The sequence below is a fragment of the Heptranchias perlo genome, chromosome 38 (genome assembly GCF_035084215.1).
Source record: "Heptranchias perlo isolate sHepPer1 chromosome 38, sHepPer1.hap1, whole genome shotgun sequence".
Classification (NCBI taxonomy): Eukaryota; Metazoa; Chordata; class Chondrichthyes; order Hexanchiformes; family Hexanchidae; genus Heptranchias; species Heptranchias perlo.
The window spans coordinates 4,543,080-4,569,019 of NC_090362.1; the positions used below are offsets into that span (position 1 = coordinate 4,543,080).

A 25,940-nucleotide genomic window follows, 5' to 3' on the forward strand; every position below is an offset into this window, starting at 1 on the left:
ACACTTCAAAAGTACTTCATTGGCTGTATAGCGTTTTGGGACATCCTGAGGTTGTGAATTGTGCTATATTAATGCAAGTCTTTCTTTCTACGCCTTGGAGTGTAACGTGCTGCTAATCTGGCATACTGAATAATACCTTGCTGCATATTGTGAGGTCCAAATTTTTATCACCTACTCCAAAAACAATTTACACCTGGACCTATAAGACAACAATCTAGAAACGAGGCTAATTTGAATTTCTAGACAGGCTATGCAGGATTGACGTACATAAGATTAAAAACCAAATCCATTTACCGCATTACATTTTTGAAAAGGTATTCAATTGTTCTCTTCATTCTTCCAAATGTTTAAAAACAAAAGAATACATGGAGGAGTGAGGTGCTGTTCAAAAAATGATTACAAATTCTGTTACTCAAAAAGAAGCCCTGCCGCCAGGACAGCCGGTTCCCCCCTCAGATGCCATTGTTCAGTGGTTCCCCTCGCTGCTGATTGAAGCTTGGGCTCCGGCTACAAACTCTGCGAGATCCCGACTGAGGAGCTGACCAGCGAGACAGGCCTGGGGTTGTTTGTGGGGTTTGTTGCCCTGAGAGAGGAGCCAAGGGAGCAGTGCTGCTACTGCTGCTCCCAGGAAATGTTGAGCCCCACCCCATTCTCCAGCCCTCTCTTTCCCTCCCCTCCCACCAGCCTGAACCCCAATCTCCCAAAGCCCATTCTCCTCTCAGACCTGTGCTGACACCCCATTCTAGACTGAGAAAGTCTTGCTCGGTTCTTGTCAGAAACACCCCTTCTGAGCTTCAAAGCACACAGCAATCCAAGCCTTTTCCATCTCTGAAACTTTGCCTGCCTCTTCCCCTCTACCACTGCTGCAATCTTTATTCATGTCTTTTTTGTCACCAGTCTGACTTCTCAAACACCCTCTCAATTGGCCTCCCAAGCTCCATGCTATAAAAAGTTCAATTCATCTAGAGCTTCTGCGCTAAGTTTGGCTCACTATTCACTAGTCTCTACTGGTTTCCCTTCCCCAACACACTGAATGTAAAATCCTTCTCCTTGTGTACAAATTCCTCCACAGCCTCGCCCCACTCTAATTACTTCTGCAGTCAATCCCATTGCTCCATGTCCTACAACGTGGCATTCTCTTAACAAACCCCTCCGCCCTGCCACACCTCTACCCCATCTTCAAAAGTCTCCTCAAAACCTTGTTTGTTGAATATGCCATTGGTCACCGTCCTTCAATTTCTGCATTGTTTGTTTACACCCTCCACCTTATGAAGTGTCTTGGGATGTTTCACTGTTACAGGTTCCATATGGTGATTGTTTAATTAGTTTTATCTGAGTAATATTCTCCCTCGGTTGAACGGGTGAAACCGATCTTGTTTCAATTCCTCCTTTGGTGCTTGGCACAAGGAATAGTCAGCTTGCTCAAGACGAAACTTCATTTTAAAAAATAACATACAGGTGGATTTTAATCCTAGCCACATTCTAGTTTTCTGTTTGGGGAAGTGCACAGTGCATGTTATCTGTAAACTGATCGAGTAGAATGCACCTGGAATCAACTATTTGGGCAGGGAGTGAATTAAAGATAAACTTGAGGCTTTAATGAAATGAAGCCTAGCTTATAATGCCGTTTAAAATTTCCCCTTTGAGATTGTTTTCTGAGGACTTGCTCTTGCTTTCAATGGTGCATATTGTACATTTGAGTTGGGCAAAGTTTCCTGATTCTGATAACCTCTTGGTTTTGTGCTCCTCTATGTGGTGTTATGGAGTTGATATAATTTTAGTGTTTATGTGCTGTTACCTTTTAAATTGAATTAATTCAGGTCAGTAAAAATGTAAAGGCAAAATTCCAACCGTTTCAAAACCATACTTGGGCTGGTGAAAGGATTAATGAAATCGTTGGTTGACGTGGATAGTTTAAAAATAACATCCCTCCTCCCCACTCCCTGTTTGCGGTCCACCTGTTCTTCATGATGTCGTCCAGCAGGGAGGGTAGGGCGGTCTGTGGTGTGGTTTAATCAACACGTGTTGCTGTGTAATCAGCCAGCAGGGGTTGCGATGGAAGTACAGCAGGTAGTTGTTTTTAATACAAAAAGCAAAATTCTGCAGATGTTGTTAATCTGAAATAAATCAGAAAATGCTGGAAACATTCAGCAGGTCAGGGAGTATCTGTGGAGAAAGGAATACGGTTAGGTTAACATTTCAGGGCTGTGACCCATCGTCAGTATTTTCCCCCTCCACTCCCCCTCCCCCCACTTCCTCCCTCTCCTCCATCCAGTAATTACATCTTCCCGTGGTCCTCTATCCAGCAGGCTGGGCAAAGCAGACAGAACTCATCTGAATTAACAGCCAATTTGGAAAGACTAAGTGCATCAGGACTCTTGACTCCCAAGCCTCTAGTTGGGAGTGAAATGCTACTGTCTGTGCTCAGGCTACCAAGCTACTTTAATACTGTTGGAGTTGTAGTTATGTATGTTCTGTTTCCCTTGAAAATCTTCACATTTCAGAAATCAGCCTATTTTCTTTTTAGAAAATTGTGCTTCAGTTTACTTAAGTCATGATTCTGTATCACTCACTAGAAGTAAATTATTTCTCTCGTTTTTATTGGTCATGGTGTAAATAAGCATAGACGATTTAACCTAGCAACAACCATGTAATCTCTGATGTGCAAGCATATGTGCGGAATTTAACAATAACCCCTTTGTTACTTAGTTCTGAATAATTAAGCCAAAAATTACATACACATTGGACACAACTACAGTCATTTACATTGGAAGAAGGTAATATATTCTTTGTTTTACTCTCCCTTCGTTCCTTCTATCCTGAAGGTGATGATTTGTAAAGTACAATTTCACAAGAGTGGACAGCCCATGAAACTAAATAGTGGGTGTTGGCAGATTATTCGACTGTGGTATCCACAGAAGCATAATATCCAGTAGGGGTCACTAGATAATGGCTGGGAGTGGGAGCTATGTTCCTCACTGCCTCCCCAGCTGAGATCAGGTAACTCTGCTCATACCACGGGTTGTATGTTGACCTCCTTGGACTGGAATGATCAGCTGCACATCCGCTGGTATATTTGTTGATTGACCTGCCTGTGGAGATCCAGGGGACAATAGTCAATGTGAGGTTTTTTTTTGTTTTTGTTCCTTGACTTTTCATCCCTGAGGTGGCAATTCATGCTGGGTTACCTTGCACAAGTGACCAGTCTTCACATGGACAGCAAGTGGTAGGCTATTTGGGCAAGGGGTGTATGTATGTTTTACAGAAAGTTCAATCCCACCCTTGCCCAGTATCTCTGCACATGCATTAATTAGCAGGATTTTAGGATAGTTATCAGGCTTGAGAACCCTTGCTGACTGTTTCCTTTTTTCACCTCCCCTGGTATGAAGCAGACTCCCAACAAAAGCAGTTGATACTGTGTTGAACAATTCCACGGAACTGGATAAATATCTGGGGGTGGGGTTGGAGATTGTACGGGTGTTGACCGAGGTAAGTATACACTCTGCAGAACAGTGTTGCCTGTGCTATTGTAGGTGTTGGCTCTGGAGGGTGACGGGCAAGGATTGAGTATCCGAGATGTGAGCCTGGATGAATATTCTGGAGTTTTTGCTCAATTATTATCTTTGGGGATCAGAGAGTATTTATGTAGAACTTTGTCATGGTATTAAATGGATTCATAAGTGTCTACTTTGGGTTCATTTTTACATGGTTTGGATCGAGTGGGCTTGGTGGGTTGAATAGTCTTTTCTTCTGTGCTTCCTCATTTTCTTAGTTCAGAGGTGCTGAGTCCAATTTTAATACTGAGTGCTGCCCTGGCTGATGCAAATCAAGGATTGAAACTGCAGTCTTACTGCTCTGTGTAGCTTAGAGCTATATCTTTTACCCACTGAGCCGGCGAGGGTGGGAAGAGGGCGGGTCATACATAGCCTTCTGAAGAGAAATATACTTGGAAAAATATAAATCTTTGTTCTGCTTAAAAAATGTTCATTTGGCTAAATATCAATTGTTGATAGATCTGTGGAATATAATTAAAAAGAACTTGCGTTTATATAGCACCTTTCACATCCTCGGGACATCCCATAGCGCTTCACAGCCAATTAATTAGGTTTGAAGTGCAGTGTTGTAATGTAGGAAACACAACAGCCAATTCGCACACAGCTAGCTCCCACAAACGGCAATGAGATAAATGACCAGAGAATCTGTTTTTGGTGGCGGTTATGGGATGAATGTTGACTGGGACACTGGGAGAATTCCACTGCTTTCCCACCAATGTTCTGTTCCTCTGACTATAGCCTCTTGTGCATGCCCCCCTGTTTACTAACCATTGATGACCGTGCATTCTGTCACCTAGGCCCCACACTCTGGAATTTCCCTTCTTAAACCCATCTGCTTCTCAAAATCCCTCCTTAAAACCCGCTTCTTTGATCACTCCTCCTGATGTCTCCTTCTTTGGCTTGGCGTCCATTTTTTTTGATTAATAGGATCGATTGACCCGAGTGGTCAAATGGGACCTCGTTTTAACCTCTCATCCGAAAGACGGCAAATCCAATAGTGTAGCACTCCCGCAGTACTGTTTCCTTGCCAGTCTAGATTATACGCTCAAATGAAAGTTAAAAGACCAGACCTCGATAAATGGTGAGCGTTTTGAAACTGAGAGTTGAATTCTTTTCTATTTTTTAAATTTCAGATATGTGAATGGACATGCCAAGAAACACTATGAAGATGCCCAGATTCATTCCAACAATGTTAAAAAGTCAGAAAAGCATGAAAAAGAAAAGTTACAGCATGCAGTGTGTATGGATTGCAGCAGTTACAGCACCTACTGGTATGTTAAACTCAAATATTAAATCTACGTTAATACAGGTTTGTAATAATTTCTTCAAACTTCAGGGTTTGGGGTGTTCAGTTTAATTACGTACCTTGAAATTTAAGGGCCTGCTTCATTCTGGTCTTCAATGCTGAACAAAATTTGGCTTGAGAAACCCAAGCAAGTACTGGTACATGTGAGTTTTAACTGAAATCGGTTTTTCAACAGGCTAAAGGTAAAGCACAGAAATCCAACTTTTGTCCTTTTAAATCTGCACTGAAGAAAAGAAAGAATGAATTTGGATTTATATAGCACCGTATCATGTTCTCAGGATGTTCGGAAGTGTTTCACCAATAGTTGACCAGTTAGTATTTTTTCTGGCGTTGTTGGTTGAAGGAGACCATGACACCATGACAAGTCTCAAACTTAGCCTTTAAGTACAGGTCTGATTATTGCCATGACAGTGGATTTCAGCACAGCAAAATGGATGTATGACCAGATAATATTTTTGGTTGACAGATGAAGTTTGGCCAGGACACCAGGAGAATTCCTTGCTCTTTCTTTGAATAGTGCCTAGGGATCCTTAACATCCACCTGAGCAGGTCCTTGATATGGCATCTCATTTTTAAAAAAAAAACAGCACCTCACATAATGCAGCACCCCCCCAGTTCTGCCTGACCTCTCCCTACCTCTGAAACATCCACCAGCCCTAGAATTCTCTCTTCCCTGCCCCCCCCCCCCCCCCCCACCAAGTGTTCTGTTCCTCTGACTCTGGCCTCTTGTGCATGCCCCCCCCCCTGCTTACTAGCCATTGATGGCCGTGCCTTCTGCTGCCTAGGCTCCATACTCTGGAATTTCCCTTCTTAAACCCATCTGCTTCTCAAAGCCCCTCCTTAAAACACGCTTTTTTGGTCACTCCTCCTAATGTCTCCTTCTTTGGCTCAGCGTCCCTTTTTTGATTACGCCTCTCTGAAGCACTTTGGGATCTTTTTCTACATTAAATGTGCCAAATAAATGCAAGTTGTTGTAAATAACACAGCAAAGTGAAAATTTAGCACTATAAAAATTTGAATTATCAGATAATTTGAATTAAAAAGTTTTGAATGAAGAAGAGCCTTCTGTATTTTTTTTTAAAAATTGAGATTCTTCGAATTGGCTGCCATGTTTTCCTACTTTACAACTGCAATTGACTGGTTGTGATGCTTTTTGGGATGGCCTTAGCTCTGGAAAGGTGCTATATAAATGCAAGTTCATTCTTTTAAAAAAAAAACTGAAAATGGGTTTTTTGAATAGTATTATGATTCCCTAATGTTCTTTTAACGATATTTGGAAAAATTGCTGCTTCGATATCATTCTGATGATGACAAGACAGGTTAACCATCAGCCTTAGATCGGTGATGATGCTCTTGGCTCACCAAGCCTAGCTGATCTCCACAGGTCCTCCCACACACATCTCAGCAGTAATCTGCAGCCAAACACTTTTGTCTGTGATCTATTATTCCAGACCTGTTGCTAAATCTTGATGTCAATTTTGATTTCTTCAAATTATCAAACTCCTTCGTAGACTGCACGTCTGCTGTTCTCGGAGGTGATTTTTGTTCTAAACTGGATAGCCAGGTGGTGAAGGATGGAATACTAGAGCCTGGTCTTCAGTTGCTTCCAAGCCTTTATTCACAGAGCTCCACATTACACCAACACCACACCCTAGATAAGCTCTCTTAGATATGGATACAAGCAAGTCCCCAATTGATACACACCACCTGAATACAATTAACGCTAATTGATATAGAATCATAGAAAGTTACGGCACAGAAGGAGGCCATTCGGCCCATCGTGTCCGTGCCGCTCGAAGAAGAGCTATCCAACTTGATCCCATTTTCCAGCACTTGGTCCGTAGCCCGGTAGGTTACGTCACTTCAAGTGCACATCCAAGTGCTTTTTAAATGTGCTGAGGCTTTCTGCCTCTACCACCCTTTCAGGCAGTGAGTTCCAGACCCCCACCACCCTCTGGGTGAAAACATTTCTCCTCAGCTCCCGTCTAATCCTTCTACCAATTACTTTAAATCTCTGGTCACTGACCCTCTGCTAGGGGAAATAGGTCCTCTCTATCTAGTCCCGTCATAATTTTATTTACCTCAATTAAATCTCCCCTCAGCCTCCTTTGTTCCAAAGAAAACAACCCTAGCCTATCCAATCTTTTCTCATAGCTAAAATTCTCCAGCCCTGGCAACATCCTGTTAAATCTCCTCTGTACCCTCTCTAGTGCAATCACATCTTTCCTGTAATGTGGTGGCCAGAACTGTATGCAGTACTCAAGCTGTGGCCTAACCAATGTGTTATACAGTTCTATCATAACCTCCCTGTTCTTATATTCTATGCCTCGGCTAATAAAGGAAAGTGCCCCATATGCCTTTTTAACCATCTTATCTACCTGTGCTGCTACCTTCAGGGATCTGTGGACATCCACTCCAAGGTCCCTTTGTTCCTCCCAATTATTCTCTATTCCCTTGCCATGTTTGCCCTCCCCAAATGCATTACCTCACACTTCTCTGGATTGAATTCCACTTTTCTATCCACCTGACCAGTCGATTGATATCTTCCTGCAGTCTACAGCTTCCTCCTCACTATCAACCACACGGCCAATTTTTGTATCATCTGCAAACTTCTTGATCAAGCCCCCCTGCATTCAAGTCCAAATCATTAGTATATACCACAAAAAGCAAGGGACCTAGTACTGAGCCTTGAGACCCCACTGGAAACAGCCTTCCAGTCGCAAAAACACCCGTCAACCATGACCCTTTGCTTCCTGCCACTGAGCTACTTTCCCTTGGATCCCTTGGTCTTTTACTTTTTTGACCAGTCTGCCATGTGGGATCTTGACAAAAGCCTTGCTAAAATCCATGTAGACTACATCAAACGCGTTACCCTCGTCGACCCTCCGTGTTACCTGCTCAAAAAATTCAAAAGTTAGTCAGACACGACCTTTCCTTAACAAATCCATGTAGACTGTCTTTGATTAAACCTTGCCTTTCTAAATGATGACTTATGCTGTCCCTCAGAATCGATTCCAATAATTTGCCCACCACCGAGGTTAGACCGACAGACCAAGTAATTATTGGCCAATCACTTTCTCCCTTTTTAAACAACGGTACAATATTAGCAGTCCTCCGAGCTTCCAGCACTACGCCGTTAGCCAGGGAGATTGGAAAATGATGGTCAGAGCCTCTGCTATTTCCTCCCTTGCTTCTCTTAACAGCTTGGGATACATTTCATCCGGACATGGCGATTTATCTCCTTTCAAAGGTGCTAGACCCCTTAATACTTCCTCTCTCGCTATGTTTATCCCATCCATTATTTTACACTCCTCCTTAACTATAATCTATAAATCACATGGATACAATTAAACAAATTTCACAGGGCTTTCGATTTTGCTTCTGTTGGCTGCTGTGAGAGGTTTTCTTTCCTTCAATTGAGTGCAGTACAGTTCTTGGGAAGGGAGGTTGGTTCATTTAATATTCTCATCATGTGTCTGACTGAGCTCCTGTGTCTTCACCTGTCCTAGTAACAAAGTTGTTTTGTCGTAGTATTGACTGGTAGGGGGAGGATAGATGATACAATTACTGTATTGTAAGCTTCTGTTGCTGCTAGCTCAAATACTTGATTCAACATATGTAGTGGAGCTACTTTTGTGCGGTTCTGCTTTACAGCTGCTGAATGTTCTTCCTAAATTATATCTAGCTTGGCTTGCATACAAAATCCCAAATAGTTTTGGCAATTTTACCTAGAAAGATAAAGGTATGAGTAGCAGCACAGTGATACACTGCTCCCTTTTCTGGAACTGAGATTCCACTCAGAGCTGTGCATCTTTGCTTGCAATGGTTAAAAAAATATTGAAATCCAAACTTGTGCTGCTGCTTTTGTTCAGCAGCAACACTGATGCTCTTGTGTGTCTTCTTTTGATTGATGTTTTTGAGGCCCCAACCGTATTGCGTGCAGCAGGGAGAAGTGTCTGAATAAGAACGTTCCAGGGAGCACGGCATTAGTTGCCTTCATGTCTCTATTATCAAATCTCTACTTGTCTGGTTTAATGTTGAAATGCACAAGAGGAAGAAGTGAGTGAAGTCCTGATTCAGTACTTTTGATCATACTTCCTTGATCACTTATTTTTAAAAAATTCAGAAACTGGAAGTGGGTTCCCTTGGATGTGTTAGGCTGCATGCATTTTACCGTATAGGATGTAGGGCAGCAGATGTGGAACAGTGAAGTGTAAACAAGGGCTACACTTGTGTAGCCATATTTGGAGTACTGGCATTGCTGCATTATATAACCGTGTCACTAGGAATCTGAGCCATTAACTTTGCCGTTAGGCAGAATTCCAGGTTGGCTTTGTGTCTTATGAATATTCTAATTGGTCAATGCTGCTATTTTTCATTTAAGAAGATGGTTTATTCAGTGACTTGCCTATGAGCAAAGATGGAACCTGACTAGTCAAGTTAATGTAAAGCAAACTTGAATAGCTTATTAAGAATTTAATTAAATTGAAAGGCAGTCAGTTAAAATGATAAAACCAGAAACTTCCTCTATTTTATTTCCTGACCTCATGCATTTGGGAATTTCAGATTTCTCTTTGAAAGCCTCACTAAAGGGCTTGCCATGTTGCACTGGAAATATGCAGTTCAATGTAAGAACTGCATTTTTTTTCTTTAGGCCGCAGGTAATCTTGGTGCATCTTCATATGTTGTCACTTTGAATATATTATGAGGCCAATCTTTGTTACATTTAATACTACAAGACAACTTGTCTTTTCTGCTAAATGCAGTAACTGCTAAATATTTTGAATTTTTACCAATAAAATGACAGCATAAAGTAAAAGGTGTCTTTTTGAAATTTATTTTGCTTTATGTTCAAAGTTGTACACATCTTTCTATAATATATTTAAGTATCTTGCATCTTTGAATGCTTCGCCCATGAATTTCCTGGATCGCATTTGCGCAGAAATTACGCTGAAATTTACTTCAGTCTCTTGTCTAAGCTTGCCAACAGAAACTTGACAAAATTTCATGCCTCTAATAGGGCAAATATTAGGCTGCTACCTTCTCCCATGGCACCTTACTCTTCAACCTCTTGCCTCTGCTGCTAGTTTTCCTCTTCCATTATTATGCACGGCAGGGATATGCCTATTGCAAAGGCCATTCCAGCTGTTTAGCCCTTCCAAACAAGTGGCTGGGGGGTCCGATAAATGTTTCATGCACTGAGAGTGACAGCACTTTAGTTAGGTATAGTGTGGGTCACAGTAAGAAAACATTTTAAATAGCGAAGAAAATCAATATAAAAACTCCAGAAATCTCAGTTATGCTGATATCAGTTGACCTTGGCCTGTGCTGTGCCTAATTTTTTACCTGTAAATCTACACCAGTGCATTATTCGTTTAAATCCAGGAAACATTCGTGAGCAATGTAAATGAACAGCAGAGGGTTTTGGCAGATGTATCTTGGAAGCGATGCAAATGATCGAGGAAATTTGCACGTAGAGATGTTTCAGCCTATATCAGTTACGCATGAATTTCCTCAGAAAAAATGATGCAACGCTGCTCTTGTGCTGTAGTTTTGCCGAAAGTTTCCAGGAAAGTCCGGGCCTTCCTGTCAACTTTTGCCATTATACGTTCCTTTGTCTGCATTTGTAATGGAAACTACCTGGGTAAACTTAGCCTGCTGTAATTATATTTTCCTGCTAGTAGGAACTTATGATAGAAAAAGTTGACATAGTACATAAAAATAAAGTCAGAATGCATGACTTTAAAATGTGGACTGAATTCCATCTGCTTGCCCTGGTCCAGTTATCCCCTGCCCTTTAACCCTGCTTCACCTGAAGACACTCTTGGTCTTGACTGTGTGGATTGCCACAGGAGATGGACAAATTTTATTAAGTGATGTACAATCAAATATATAGGGATCAATAGTATTGAGAAGAAAAAATGTCAACTACATTTTCTTAATGTGTATTCTGTTTTTTACTTCTAGTTACAGGTGTGATGATTTTGTGGTGAACGATACCAAGATGGGCCTGGTTCAGAGGGTCAGAGAGCATCTACAGAACTTGGAGAAGTATGTGCGAATAAGTTAATGGTACTAACGTAATCACTTGAATGTTCTGAGGTTTGTTTTCTAGACTAGCTCATATGTCTGTAAATGCAGGTTTTGGAAATCAAAAATAGTAGCAGAGTTCAGAAAGAGTTTCACTATGATACCCAAAGATAAGACAACATATCTGCGAGAGAGTTAAAGATGAGAGAATAAATCGTGTGCACTTTTCTCCTTCCATTCGAAGTTTCTGAAATACTTCTGGATAAAAGGACGATCTAGTAATGCATTTGCACCACTGAGTGGTAGGAAATGGTTTCCTGCTTATGATTTATCAATGAGGTGCCAAGCACCTTTCCTACAGGAAAAGAATCTGAGGGCACATTGCCCAAGCTGCGTATTTGCAGCATTGACAACTGACTGCCATCTCAGCCAGGGAATGGTTTGTGGCATAAGGAGCTTAAATCAGTGGAAAAAAAACACTTTGTTGGGAGCAGGAAATTCAGTTAATTTATTTGCTCTGTTTCAATAACAGTTGAGACATTGCGTAGCTTTGTTAAATCGGAAGCAGTTAACACTAATAACTTTAAAATGCCTGAGAGCAGTTTAGGAATTTTTTAAAAATTGGTATATTTAGCCGTTTGTAACAGTAGTAATACCAATTCATGAATACTTCCTTTGTGAAGCCTCTACATTTACTCAGTTCCCTATCAATTGTCACAGTGAAATGGTGCTCTGTTGGTAACAGCATCTCATGAGCAAATGATTTTGGGCTCTAATAGAAATGACAGTGGCTTTAAGTTCTCACTGGAGTGAAGTCTTTACCAGCTATAGAAACCAGCTGTGGTTTTATTTATTTTGTAGCCAAGTGAAGTATCTTGCTGAGTTAAGATTCTCATTGAAAGCAGTTTTTGTTAATCTTGGAGGATACATGTATAGGATGTCAGAAATAAAAGATTTATGTATCGTTGGCTGTGAAACAGGACACATTTCATTTGAAGTCTTAATTACACATGCTTTTCCTTAATTTGGTTTCTGTTGTGAGATTTACGTTTTCAATTTAAAAAGAACGTTTTGATTCTAGATACACTTCAGCCTAGTCAATGATGTCACATTCTACATGTTATCCCTGTTCTTTGATTTTGTCATTTTTATTTTGGTGGAAGTGTTGAATTAAAGGTTTTGCATTGGGGAGGGGAAATAAAAAAAACTTGCATTTATAAAGTGCCTTATCATGTGTCTCAAACTTTGGAAAGTCTTTGCACAAATTGAATTACTTTTCAAGTCCAGTGGCTGTTATGCAAGCAGATGTGGTGGCATTTTGATTTCAGTAAGATCGCACAAACAGTGGGGAGATGAATGTCCACCTGACCCAAAGTTCAGTGTCTTTTCAGAAGGACTTTGACAGTGCAGATCCAGAAATGCTGCTTTCTTTAGCATCAGAGTCCACATTAAATCAGCATTATATAGAAGTTGAATACCATTCTTGCTCTACAACAGTGTTCACTATGCAAGATGGTTTCACAAATAATTGCTATCCCAACATTGTTAAGCCCTATCAATTGGGCCTTATTTTTGAGCGGATGGATACGCAGAAGCTAGAAGCATGCAAGGCTATGATACCAGGTCATAGCCTTTGACACCAACCAGTTCATCTGAAATAGGGAAAGGAGAAGCATGTGATTCTGGCATAACATTCTTGGACTCCTCCATTTGTGTTATTGCAATGATATTTAGTTTGATACCATCACTTAAAATATTAAGTAATGCTAGTTGCAGGCACTGTAAACAGTTGGGACCATAATGGTGATATACCATTCTTGATTTTGCAGCCATTATTGTGACTTATGACTGTATTCCCTAGACGAAGTAAAATTTAGCCATGATACCTGTGGCTAGATAATATGCTCAGAGTACTGGTTAGACATCATAAGCCTAAAAGCATATTATCTGACTGCAAAAAGATGCAGAATTATTGCGTATGCATTGTGGTCATATGCTTCCAGTTCAGTAATTGCTCTTTGTTTAAACCTCAGTGTACTGCAGTCTTTGTTTTAGAATACCAATCCCAACAATTGACCACCTTCACTTCAGGGTATTCTATGCTGGAATGACCAACTCGTGTATCTGCCTTTTGAACTGTACTGTTTTTGTGTCAAAATAAATCATCAGTTTTATTGGCTTTGTTGCAAAATAGCTGAAGTGGCACCTCCATCAATCTGAGTTGAACCTGGGGCTAAGTACAGACAGTTTTTGAATTGAGAAGGAGGCAGATAGCTGTTCTGCTCCAGGTGCAGAGATTTGGGTCTTGACCATCAGTAGTCTGGAGGGGGAGATATGTCTCTTTCTGATGTATTTCTCTTGCAAAGGAGTAGAGAACCAAGGTGATGCTAATAATAGCTCTATACTGGTTGTGTAACCCTAGGCTTCAAACCACTGGTGTGTGTTGGAAATGTCAGAGTTTTCCTGCCAGGTAAAAGTTCTGTCACCTTGTACTGTCCAGTTTTTAGTTAGGTGCCTATGATCGACCACTTTGTAGGAACATACGGAAAGTCAGGGATGAGGAAAGGCCATTTGGCCCATTGAAATTCATCCCTTTAAACCATCTGCATCCAGATAGCCCACTATTTAGAAGGACTATAGCTGCAAATGGAAATCTGCCCGTATGTCTTTGGTTTTGGAGGAATATCCCACAATGTGTGCAGTAGTCTCACCCTAACTACAGAGCCTACCTGAGGAAGTCTAGCTCACTTCCTGTAGGCTATATGAAACAGCTCTATTCTTCGGCTTTCTCCTCCTCCTTTCCCCTCCTCCCCATTGGAAAACACTCAGTTGTGGAGCATTTAGAGACCGATTGTTGACAAAAGTAAATGTACCTTCCTTTTGAATTATACGTTTTTTGTGTTAAAGGAAGTTCTTGACCCTGAGTACTACCATTTTTATTGGCTTTGGTGATTGCCAGAAAGGCAAGTGAACTGTACACTCAAGAGCTGTTCCCTTATTTGACATGAAGGCAGTGATCAGACTTCACTGTAAATTCCTACCTCAGGTCACACCTGAATTCTGACTGATTCAGGAAATCAGTTGTCTACATTTCTTCTAACTCATATAAATCCGGTGTGTGAATGTTGGAGAGATGTTCTGCTGCAGTTCCATAAAATCCAGTGAACTGGCTGTCTTATTGCCAAAGGAAAGATGTGTTGTAAAGACAGATATAAATCTTAGTGATTTCTCTTTACCCTTGCACCCCTGCTCATCCTCCTGACCAATATGTTACCCATAGTGTGCAAAGGATGACTATATTCAAAGAATGAGAATAGTGCATTGATAGGCCTTACTTTCTGTAGACAGACAGATGACCTTCTTGGAGATGACTTGATAAAATGTTTCACAATATGATGCATTAAGTTGAGGGGCAGCTAATATTGACTTTATATTAAAATATTTTGTGGATGTGTTTGATGACATATGCCCTTGAATTGAGTTATTTCATAGGGATGGGAGGCAGAATTGCATCTGAATCATTTTTTAATCACTACCAGAACAAAATGAAACCCCTTGTAGCTATAGACTTGGGTAAGGACCTCAGCCCCAGCTGGAAAGATGCAGATCAGGGGCTGTGTAAATTGCACTGAAGATCGTCTTTTCCTTCTTGATATTGAATCTAATCACGAAAGGCCGACAGTGAGTATTAGGCATGTTTTGATTTATTATTATTCTTCATTGCTTCAGCAGTGTAGCTAGGGTTGATGTGCTGTGTATGTGCACATAAAGAATCCTGAATGGATCATTTATCTCCTAGGTAGCAATGTTGCAAGTCAAGAAGAAATTACTGATTGAAAAAAATACCATTCTATAGTTATCAATTTGAGTACAGTATTCTGTTTATATGCTGAGTGGAGGAGAAAGTAACCATATTTTAGCCATGGGACTCCATTAAACATCTAGGCACCTTTGGTTCCAATAAACATGCTATATATCTTCTACTCCTGCAGTCATTTAGGCACAGTTTTGAAAATATCCTAAACTGGTATTTAATTTGTAAAACGTGGACTCTTTCCACTGCGTAGTTGAGAGAGTGCAGTATTATTGTGTGCACTATCTATGCATTTAAATCTAATTTATATGCGCTATTTGGAGAAACATTTAAACTATCTGTGTGTGCATCCCTTATTGAGAATGAAAGTTTGCCTCCTGCTCAGTTTGGACTGTCATGACATCACCTTAGACCTTTCCATTTTTGTGGCTAAGAAATATAACTTTTAATGTTGAAGGTTACCATTTGGAACTGATTTTTAAATAAAAATGAGCATTAAATAAAAGGCATCTGGTCAAAGAGGGAGCATACTTAGGGCTACACAAGTCAGCTTAAAGCTGATGCAGTCTGGTATTTTACTTTGCACTAAAGCACTCTCCAAAACAATGCTATATTCAGAAAGACTAACTTTGGGCACTTAACAGGATTCTACCTATTTGGCAGTGATGTAACAGGAATGGTAACCTTTTTTTTAATTCGTTCATGGGATGTGGGCGTCGCCTTCTTGAACTGCTGCAGTCCGTGTGGTGAAGGTTCTCCCACAGTGCTGTTAGGAAGGGAGTTCCAGGATTTTGACCCAGCGACGATGAAGGAACGGTGATATATTTCCAAGTCGGGATGGTGTGTGACTTGGAGGGGAACGTGCAGGTGGTGGTGTTCCCACATGCCTGATGCCCTTGTCCTTCTAGTTGGTAGAGGTTGCGGGTTTGGGAGGTGCTGTCGAAGAAGCCTTGACTAGTTGCTGCAGTGCATCCTGTGGATGGTACTGCAGCCACTGTGTGCCGATGGTGAAGGGGGTGAATGTTTAGGGTGTTGGATGGGGTGCCAATCAAGCGGGCTGCTTTGTCCTGGATGGTGTCGAGCTTTTTGAGTGTTGTTGGAGCTGCACTCATCCAGGCAAGTGGAGAGTATTCCATCCTGACTTGTGCCTTGTAGATGGTGGAAAGGCTTTGGGGAGTCAGGAGGTGAGTCACTCGCTGCAGAATACCCAGCCTCTGACCTGCTCTTGCAGCCACAGTATTTATATGCTGGTCCAGTTAATTTTCTGGTCAATGGTGACCCCCAGGATGTTGATGGTGGGGGATTCAGCAATGGTAATGCCGTTGAATGTCAAGGGGAGGTGGTTGTGCTAGGTATGACTCCAGCCACTGGAGAGTTTTCCCCCTGATTCCCATTGACTTCAATTTTACTAGGGCTCCTTGGTGCCACACTCGGTCAAATGCTGCCTTGACGTCAAGGACAGTCACTAATTAAAGTTAATTAAACTGTAAACTTTTAATATTGCCAGCTTATTTTCCCATTGCTAACAGTGAGTCAGCGGATGCACTGGAACATTATCAACTCCATGACAAAGTGTGACGGGGGGGAAATATATTATAGGAAGCATGAGTTGTAAAGAAAGTGCCCACTAAACTGAATATAGATAATACAGTGCATTGTTACAGATGAGTCAAAACTGTTGCCCTTAAGAGTTGCACGTTAGGCCATCTTTTATACTGTTGCTTATTTAGACCAAATTCTAGGCGACCGGCATCATTGGGCCACTGCTCCCCGCGTTTAGATAGTAAATCCAGATCTCTAATCCCAGCGGTGGACTTGTAGACCCATAAAAAGGGATGAGGGTGTTGGGATAAGGGAGCCAGATTTAGTGAACACATGGAGCTGAATCATGGATGGCAGTTTCCCAGAATCTGACCTAAACAAGTGGCAACATAAAAGTGGCTTTAGAAGTTCTTGTGAAGTTTTATTAATGGGAACACTGTTTCTCCTGTACTTGCATGTTTAAATTGGAGCTAAATCCCAAAAAACATTTTTATTTAATAATGACAGGCTATCTGGATTATACAAAAAGCCTTTCTAATAAATCGAATGCTCTTAATGATTTCAAACTGTCATTTAAGTTTTAAAAATACCTCCAGGAGTAGTGAACAAAAGAATGATGAAACATCTCCTGGTCATCACAATTAAATGGCTGCATGCCAGAAGGCTAACTTTCTCGATCACCAGATAGGATATACAACTAGTATAAGCATTCAGCTGCTGACCTTGTTGCAGCTACTTTTAACAAGATAGTAATACAAATGGAATCTATACCATGATTAAGTAACTGTATTCAAAGACCATTTACGCAGCTCCTAATCTGCATCTTTCCACACAAACATACGAATTAAGAGCAGGAGTAGGCCATTCGGCCCCTCGAGCCTGCTCTGCCATTTGATAAGATCATGGCTGATCTGATTGCAACCTGAACCCTACTTTCCCGTTTACCTACTATAACCTTTGACTCCCTTGTTAATCAGGAATCTAACTCAGCCTTAAAAATATTCAATGACCCTGCCTCCACCGCTCTCTGGGAAGTGAGTTCCACAGACTCACGACCCTCTGAGTAAAAAATTCTCATCTCCATCATAAATGGGAGCCCCCTTATTTTTAAACTATGGCCCCTAGTTCTAGTCTCTCCCACAAGGGGAAACATCCTCTCAGAATCTACCCCTTCTAGTCCCCTCAGGATCTTATATGTTTCAATAAGATCACCTCTCATTCTTCTAAACTCCGATGTATACAGGCCCAACTTGTCCAACCTTTCCTCATAAGATAACCCCTTCATCCCAAGAATCAGTCGAGTGAACCTTCTGAACCGCCTCCAAAGCAATTATGTCCTTTCTTAAATAAGGAGACCAAAACTGCAGACAGTATTCTAGATGTGTTCTCACCAATGCCCTGTACAACTGTAGCAAAACATCTCTACTTTTATATTCTGTTCCTCTTGCAATAAATGACAACATCCCATTTGCCTTCCTAATCACTTGCTGTATCTGCATACTAACTTTTTGTGATTCATGTACTAGGGCACCCAGATCTCTCTGTACCTCAGAGTTCTGCAATCTCTCTCCATTTAAATAATATACTGCTTTTCTATTCCTCCTGCCAAAGTGGACAAGTTCACATTTTCCCACATTATACTCCATCTACCAAATGTTTGCCCACTCACTTAACCTATCTCTATCCCTTTGCAGACTCCTTATGTCCTCTTCACAACTTACTTTCCTACCTACCTTTGTATCATCAGCAAATTTAGCAACCATACATTCGATCCCTTCATCCAAGTCATTGATATAGATTGTAAATAGTTGAGCCCAAGCACTGATCCCTATGGCACTCCACTCGTTACATCTTTCCAACCTGAAAATGACCCATTTATGCCTACTCTGTGCTTGTTTCCTGTTAGCTAACCAATCCTTTAACCATGCTAATAAGTTACCCCTTTCGCCATGAGCTCTTATTTTGTTATTTTCCAACTGGGGCTGAGGTCCTTACCCAAGTCTATTGCAGATCTGTAATATTTTTACAGAATTGATTTGCAAAGAATCCTGTGGCTGACAGCCATGACTCATTGGTAGCACTTTCACCTCTGAGTTAGAAGGCTGTGGGTTCAAGTCCCACTCCAGAGTCTTGAGCACATAATCTAGGCTGACACTCCATTGCAGTACTGAGGGATTGATGCACAGTTGGAGGTGCCATATTTCAGATGAGACGTCTGCCCTCTCGGGTATTCGTAAAAGATCCCATGGCACTATCCTGTTCCCTGGTCAACATTTATCCCTCAACCAATGCTACCAAAAACAGATTGGCTGGTCATCTCATGGCAGCTAATTTGTACACAAAGTCCCACAAACAGCAATGTTTGCCTACATTACAACAGTGAGCATACTTCAAAAGTAATTCATGGCTGTGAAGTGCTTTGGGACATCCTAAGTACATGAAAAATGCTATATAAATGCAAGTCCTTTCTATGCTTCACAGTTATAAATGGACATGATAATACATTGTGCTCACTGTAAACTGGAGATGAACAGTGCAGATCAGAGTTGGATTCCAGCCTTGCTGTGGTTCAAATTTACTCTGATCCAGCAATGTGAGTTCTACCAGCACAGTAACAAACGATTCTAAAGTAGGGCTGCGGAAGTTTGCTAGCCAATTTGCAGTAACGTCACAAATTTGAAAATAGTCAATAAAGCTATTGTGGTAGAGTTTGTCAATCAAGGTTGTTGAAAGTGAAAATCTGGTGGGCATAAATTTCTGTGCACTTGGCATAATTTCTCTTGGCATTAGTGATTGTAGAATTTTAATCCAGTCAGGCAATTAATTTCTTGACCCAGGAAGGTGTTTCTTCGTTATTTCTACCATTGAATTCAGTTTTTTTTTATAAATGACTCTGACATGGTTACATGGCCAGGTTTGTTCCAGAATTCATTGGGGACAGGGAGAAGAATTTTTTTAAAGCTGTTTGTGAATTATCTGACCCTAATTGCTTCAAAAATCTTTAAAATCAGAAATGTTTACCAGAACTGTTTAACCAGCTCAAATATGAGAACACTGAAAAACAAGCTGTTCTCTTCCCTTTCTGACAATTTTCTCTGGTGATCTTTCTCCCCTCTCCTGAAAGGCGTAATTTCTTTGCTGGGTTACGGTGCCCTGGGCACTGGTCATCCTGTATCTTGTCCAAGTGCCTGTTATTCAGTGTGAGAGCCGTGACAGTGAGTATCGGCAGGCTGGACGACTGCAAGGCCAGCACATCTGAGCCCAATCCTGTCCTCAGGAATTCGCGATGATTTTTTTTCTCTCTTTCCTAATCCCCTCTCCCCTCAAAAAAAAAACTAGGGCTGTTGTGACCGATTTAGTGTCGCTACTGAGAGTTAACTGCAAATAAACAGGGAAATCTAATTTTATAAATGGATTATGTGTTCTTTTATAATCCTTTTAATAATGAAAACCTAATATGTTGCCGAAATTCGGTGTGAGTATTCACTTCCAGTTAAATGCTTAACCTTCTTTGTGATGGTCATTTCCTTGTAATCTGTCCTTTTTGAGCGAGTAAAGAGAGATTACAAGCAGCAGCAGGGTTAGTTAGAGGTTTCTTCATTTCAGATTTAATATGCCGTGTGCAAACAGTTTCTGCTGATTCTTGGTCCATTTTTGCCTAAGTTGGGATGAAGTTCAGATCAAGGCGACCTGCGATCTAAGTAAATTATGTAATGCACTAGAGTATCTAGTCGTCTTAAGAGGAATGAAAGTTTGAGCAGAAGAGCGCTTGAAGAAGAATGGGGTGCAGGGCCACAAATAAATGTAATAGGGACCATATAACCTGTACGTGTGCACTTGATATTGTTGCTAGCACATCTCATGTGATGTTCACACTGAGTTGAAGGGTATGTTTTTCTATAAAAATAGGGGTGTTATTTATCTAGTGTGACACCTGTAGGAAGTGTTTGCTGTGTGCAAGGTATATGTAATGTATTACTTTTAGAATTAGAATAGAAATCAAAACTCTTGAACTTTATACTGCCCCTTGTTTAGGTCAGATTCTAGATTAGCATTTGGGAGCTGGGTCTTGGAGTTTAGACCAAATCCACTCCCTGAATCCATCAACAGACAGGGGATAATGGAGCCAGATTTGGTAGTGTAAACATTGGGAGCTGGCTCTCAGACACCAGTCTCCTGGAGTCTAACCTAAATGCGCAACAGTATAAAATGGTATTGTAAGTTCTTGTAAAGTTGTGTATGTTTATTATGTATATTTTTGTCACTCCTGCCTGTCATTCTTAACCATCACCTTTATTTAAAGCTTATGCTGTGCTATGCTATAATTTTACTGGCTTAGTATCGACAATTACTGTATAAATTTTGTATGTGCTTTAAATAAGAAGCTTCCCAGCTCAGTGGCAGAAGCCCTTTTCTAGAACTTCTGTGGGAGAGGGTTAGTCCACCTTCATTCCCCTTCACCCACCCACCTGTTCTAATATCTCTGCCTTAAACAGTCGGGTTCCTGAGCCTGACCCACAAGCTTGGCGTTAGCTTTTTAAAGTATTTACTGCACATTTATTTTGTTGATAAATGCCTTGATGATCTTAGCTGGTTCGCTGGCCGTAGTTTTGCATGTGGCTATGCCACTTTTATCAGCGGCATCCCACAGCCTACACCCTCGGCTCTCCCTCGTGCACCTTGGCACTACCATTCTGGCAAGCTATGACAAAAATAAAGCCTGTTTGTCCATGATGGTTTCTTTATTGCTGACCACAGTACACATGGGGTTAAGATCAGTTATTGATGGCTGCTTCTTCAAGCTGTGGAGAATATACACTACAGTCTGGCTAATATTCACATCTAGGCATGACAGACATGCATGGTTCAAGAAGTCCTTAGTATGCATGGTTTGATGGCTCACATTAAGATCTGAATAGATCATTCAAAATATTTGGTACAGATCAGTGAAACAAAACATCCCATTCATTTTCAAAAATCCTATGTGATTAATGTTCTGTTGCCATCCTAGGGGGTAGTGGTTTTGATGGACAGGTATGTCTGGAGTCAAGACGTGGGTCAGGTCTGTGTAAAGGGCAGGACTAGTGATTCTTTGTAGTCCCCTTGATTGACTGCTCTGTGGCCAGAATCTTCCACTTGTGGCCTTATATTTTGCAGCTTGTGCTCAGCTCAATGGTCAGTGTGAAGCCAGCAGAGACACTATCGAGGCTTTTCATATGGCAGGACAATCTGGCCTATTCCGTGCCCCATCAGGCTCTCTCGCTCTCTCTCCCTAATCCACGCCCCATCAGTCCCTCTCGCTCTCACCTTTCATGCCGCATCAGTCTTACTCTTGCACTAGAGCGCTCTCTCCCCCCCGCTCTCTCCCCTGTAGTCATGCTCCGATATACACCTACCTTTTCCTGGCCCTGCAGCTGGTTTGACTGCACCGTAAGTGCCAATTTAGTCAGCAAATGCAGTATGAAATGCATTTAATGTCTGCGTGTACTTCCTGTCATTTGACTGCAATATGTCAGTCATCACTTGTAGGCTAATCATATTCAAATTTGGGCTAGATTTCATATTTGTAAATCCAAGAGAAATTAAAATTCAGCGGGAAGTTGGAAAACCTTCAGTCAAATCACTCAATGTTTTTCCAAAATCCATTTGTACACAACGAATCCCAACTCTTAAAAGAAAATACAGACACAAAGAAATTGAGCCAAATCATTGAAAAAATGTTTTGGCATTTTTGTCTTTTTTTTAACCCTGTTCTTGGTACAACATTTCTAGCATTAAAAATTGCATCTTTCACAATAGCATGACTAAACTTGCGTATAAAGTTGTCTTGTGTGTTTGAGTAGCTTCCTAATGTTTTTATGTGGGCTTGACCCAGAGCTTCCAGGAGATGGCACAATCTGATTCTACCAGTTCGAGTAGCAAGCTCACTCACAACAGCAATTATATATTTTCTCATGGTGTAAAAGGATTACTTCAATTTGAGTTTTTCCTTTCGGATGATGCATTAATCTGGTTCAGGTGGATGTAAAAAAGAATCCCGTCTAATTTTTTCAGTGAAGACCGGAGAATTCTCTGTGCCCTGGCCGATATTCAGCCCTACCTCCTCAATGTGCACCACAAATGCAGATTCATTTAATTGCTGTTTGAGACCTTAAATGTACAAAAATTGGTTATCACGTTTGCTTCCATAGCAATAGTGATACACTTAAAGAAAAAAAGTAATTCACTGTCTGTGCTACGCTTTGGGGTGCCTGAGGACGTAAAAGGTGCTATATAAATGCACGTACCTTCATTCTTTAAAGTTACACATATAATCAACTTTTAACTTTTTAGCTCTGAGATAGTATTTGAGCGTGTCACTCCCCATTGTAATTTGAGTTCTTTCTCCCAAAAAAACCCACAAATTAATTATATTTTAGCTAAACAGAAAGGATATATTGCCATCCCCTGCTTTTCCAGTTAGAAAGTGTAAACAGTCCAAATAATTACACCTGTGCTGACTCTTCATCTAGGTACAATGTGGGCATATATGTTCTGCTCCACCCTCTGTCGCACTACCAAATCCTCTCTCGTACCTTGTACATTGCCACAGGAAACTGCTGAAATCTATCTCTATTTGTTTATCACTGATCATTTACCGTGCTACCACTTCCTGCCTTCAAAAGTCTCTCTCACTTTATCACTCTTGCATTTCTCTGTCATACTGAAGAGGAACTCTTCTGGAACAACATTCTGGAGGCAGGATGTCAGTGTCTTAATTGACATTTAGATGAACTCACCTAGTGTTTACTTAACAGCAGCAATCGCTTAATCACAATAAATGCATTCTTTACTTGACAGCAATTTCTTTGAAGCTTTAAAGGGACGCAAGCATAGTATAATGCTGTGACCTTTAAAACAGCGCATCCTCTGACTTGCAGAGCAAAGCACAGTGTCATGTAAGATGCCTGCACTGATAGATCTCCTGTACAGGGAGTCGAGAGCTGTCCTGGTTTAAAACCTCATACACATAACAAGGCGAAAATATCATTCTTTGTCAGCAGAGGACTAAAGCTCCATCTGATATGACATAGTGAGTAAACAGTAACAAAATAAATTGTAGAACTTTTATAGGTGGTAGTGCTTTTTTCTGGTATTGTGCAAACTCATTAGAAAAACACTACCCAGACAAAGCAATATGCACCAGATGTGCCACCAGTCACTTATCATCGCTGATGTTTGCTGACTAATATTTGTACAAAGCATTTCCACACCTCACTACATCAGCAGTCATCCATCAAAAAGAAGCATCTCACAATAATAGACTATTCCGCCTCTTTCATGCCTCCATTCATACCACAAATCATTAACTTACCCACCACTCCAAAAAATGAAAACTGAAATGGGTTATTTTGCATGTACAAAATTAAATGTTAAAACTTTGTACATTGTAGCACAACAGTGTCCTTCTAACCAGTAAAGTTTATTTCAAAATGTGTGGCATTAAAATATGGTGCCAAATCTTGCTAAAGCGGGGAGTCTCGCGGTGTGCGCCGTTAGTTAGACTTTTTCCTGCACCCTTCAGCTCGAATATAATTTGCGCCGTAACTTGCTGGAAGTGCGAGGGGAAACAGGACACCTGAGACCTTAGTGAACGACGGGACCAACAGTCTATTTCCTTAACACAGAGATTTAAGTAAGGAGTCTTACAACACCAGGTTATAGTCCAACAGCTTTATTTGGAATCACAAGCTTTCGGAGCTTTCCTCCTTCGTCAGGTGAGTGTAGGAGTCCGTAAATGAACAGAATTTACGGACTCCTACACTCACCTGACGAAGGAGGAAAGCTCCGAAAGCTTGTGATTCCAAATAAAGCTGTTGGACTATAACCTGGTGTTGTAAGACTCCTTACATTTGTCCACCCCAGTCCATCACCGGCATCTCCACATCACAGAGATTTAAGGATTGAGAAAGAAACCGAAACGACAGAGAAGGAAATAGGGTCAATTAGAGTCAAATCAGGTACAGAAAGAGAAAGAAAGAGAGGGAAAGAAAGATTGGATTAAAAGAGAGAGAGAAAAAAGAGACCAAAAGGAAAATAAGAAAATTTGAAATTTTTCAAATCTCAAGAATTTACGACATGCAGGAATGAGACGCAGCAGTTTAAATTGTTCCCTTTCTGGGCTGGAGAGATTAATTGGCATTGCATTAACAATTATTATGTCATTAAAAGGATACTTGCACTGTTAATTATGAGCCCTAACTTTCTGCAACGAGTTTAATGGGTAATGTGCAAATCCAGCAAGTTCTTAAAGATAATGGGGAGGTCAAAGGCAAGATGCATTTTGTACAGGGTGAGCGGCATAAATCAACCAGCAAGTTCTGGAGATTCGGGACTCGCTGCCCCTGAGCTCAATTTGCACATTAATAACGGCGTGCGTCATCAACTCGCCGTTATTTTTTCAGAAAGTTTTGGCCTATGATTTATGTTAGTGTCCCATTCTAGATTATCCCATTCATTGGCATCCGGGGTGGGTGTCTACACTTCCTGCATTGACAGTTCATTATCTAGCCCAAACATGGCTCTCTGTGATGATTCTCTTTCCACCTGACTTTCCTTGCTATTATTTGCCTTGCCTATATCCTGCAGAGGTGTTGTCCAAATCGCAGTAACACCTTGGGGTCGCCCTCAGTCCTCTGTTAGCTTCTACTTCGAGTACCTCATGTTCAGCCCTTCTGCCTCCGATTCAAAATCCTTTTAGTATACCACCCTCCCAAGCCCCACCCTGACTCCCTTCCCCCTCCCTTCGCCTTTCCACTGAGCAACTCCTTTACCTTGATAACTTCAGCCTACACCTGAACACTCTATCCTCCTTTTCTCCAACTCTCTGCCCTCTAATTCTTGCATGGTCTTGCTGTACATATAAATTCCGACCTATACCCATAGTCCCCACCTCCTAACCTTGCTGTTGGTTGTGACCTCTGCATCTGAGGAGTCTATCACCCATAATGTTATCTGAACACTTTCTGATTTCACTTACCACTCACATTCCCATTACCCTCACCATTTGGAAAAGCTTTCCCATTGCTCCCTCATTAATTCTCTCTCATTCCCACCTCCTGTCCTTTTGTTCTCCAGTCGCCACTACACGTCTGATGGTGTTGACCTACTAAACTGTTCCCTCGCCTCTCTGCCAAGACACCTACTATTCCAAAATAATTCTGGAGCTCAAGGACAACCCTAAGCTCCACTTCTCCATGACTTTCTGCCTCCTCAAACCTCTCCCTACTTCCTCTGCCCTCACCTCGAATACTGAATGTGAGGAGCTGGTGGATTTCTTTGCCTCTTAGATGACTATCCATGCAGCTGCTTCCTGCTTTTCCTTTGCAGACCTCCCCACAGTGTCCTAACCACTTCAGCCCTAATCCTGCTTCACTTTGCAGCTTCTTCCCTGTGTATTTCCTTGCCTCCTCCAGACTCATCTCTTCTGACAGACCCACTTCCTGCTCTCTTGGTCCTCTCCCTACCGAACAGCCGACCACTTAGTTATGGCCCTCATTATAGCTGGCATTATTAATGGTTCCCTTTACTCAGGCACTGTTCCTCCGCCATTCAAAACTCCTATCATCTATCCCCACTTCAGAGAACCCACCCTCGACCTATCCGTCCTCTAATTATTGGCCCATTTCTAACCTCTCACGGCCTTTGAATGTGC

The 25,940-nt window shown here is 41.3% G+C and overlaps 1 protein-coding gene across 1 annotated transcript in view; it reads left to right on the forward strand.

The window, feature by feature from the left end:
• The window catches only part of usp3 (ubiquitin specific peptidase 3), an 84,330-nt gene that overhangs the window by 12,719 nt on the left and 45,671 nt on the right, over positions 1 to 25,940 (forward strand). The window contains exons 3-4 of the mRNA XM_067973315.1: positions 4,688 to 4,825; positions 10,828 to 10,911. Coding sequence (XP_067829416.1) covers positions 4,688 to 4,825; positions 10,828 to 10,911 — 222 coding nt within the window. The remainder of the gene's footprint in view (positions 1 to 4,687; positions 4,826 to 10,827; positions 10,912 to 25,940) is intronic.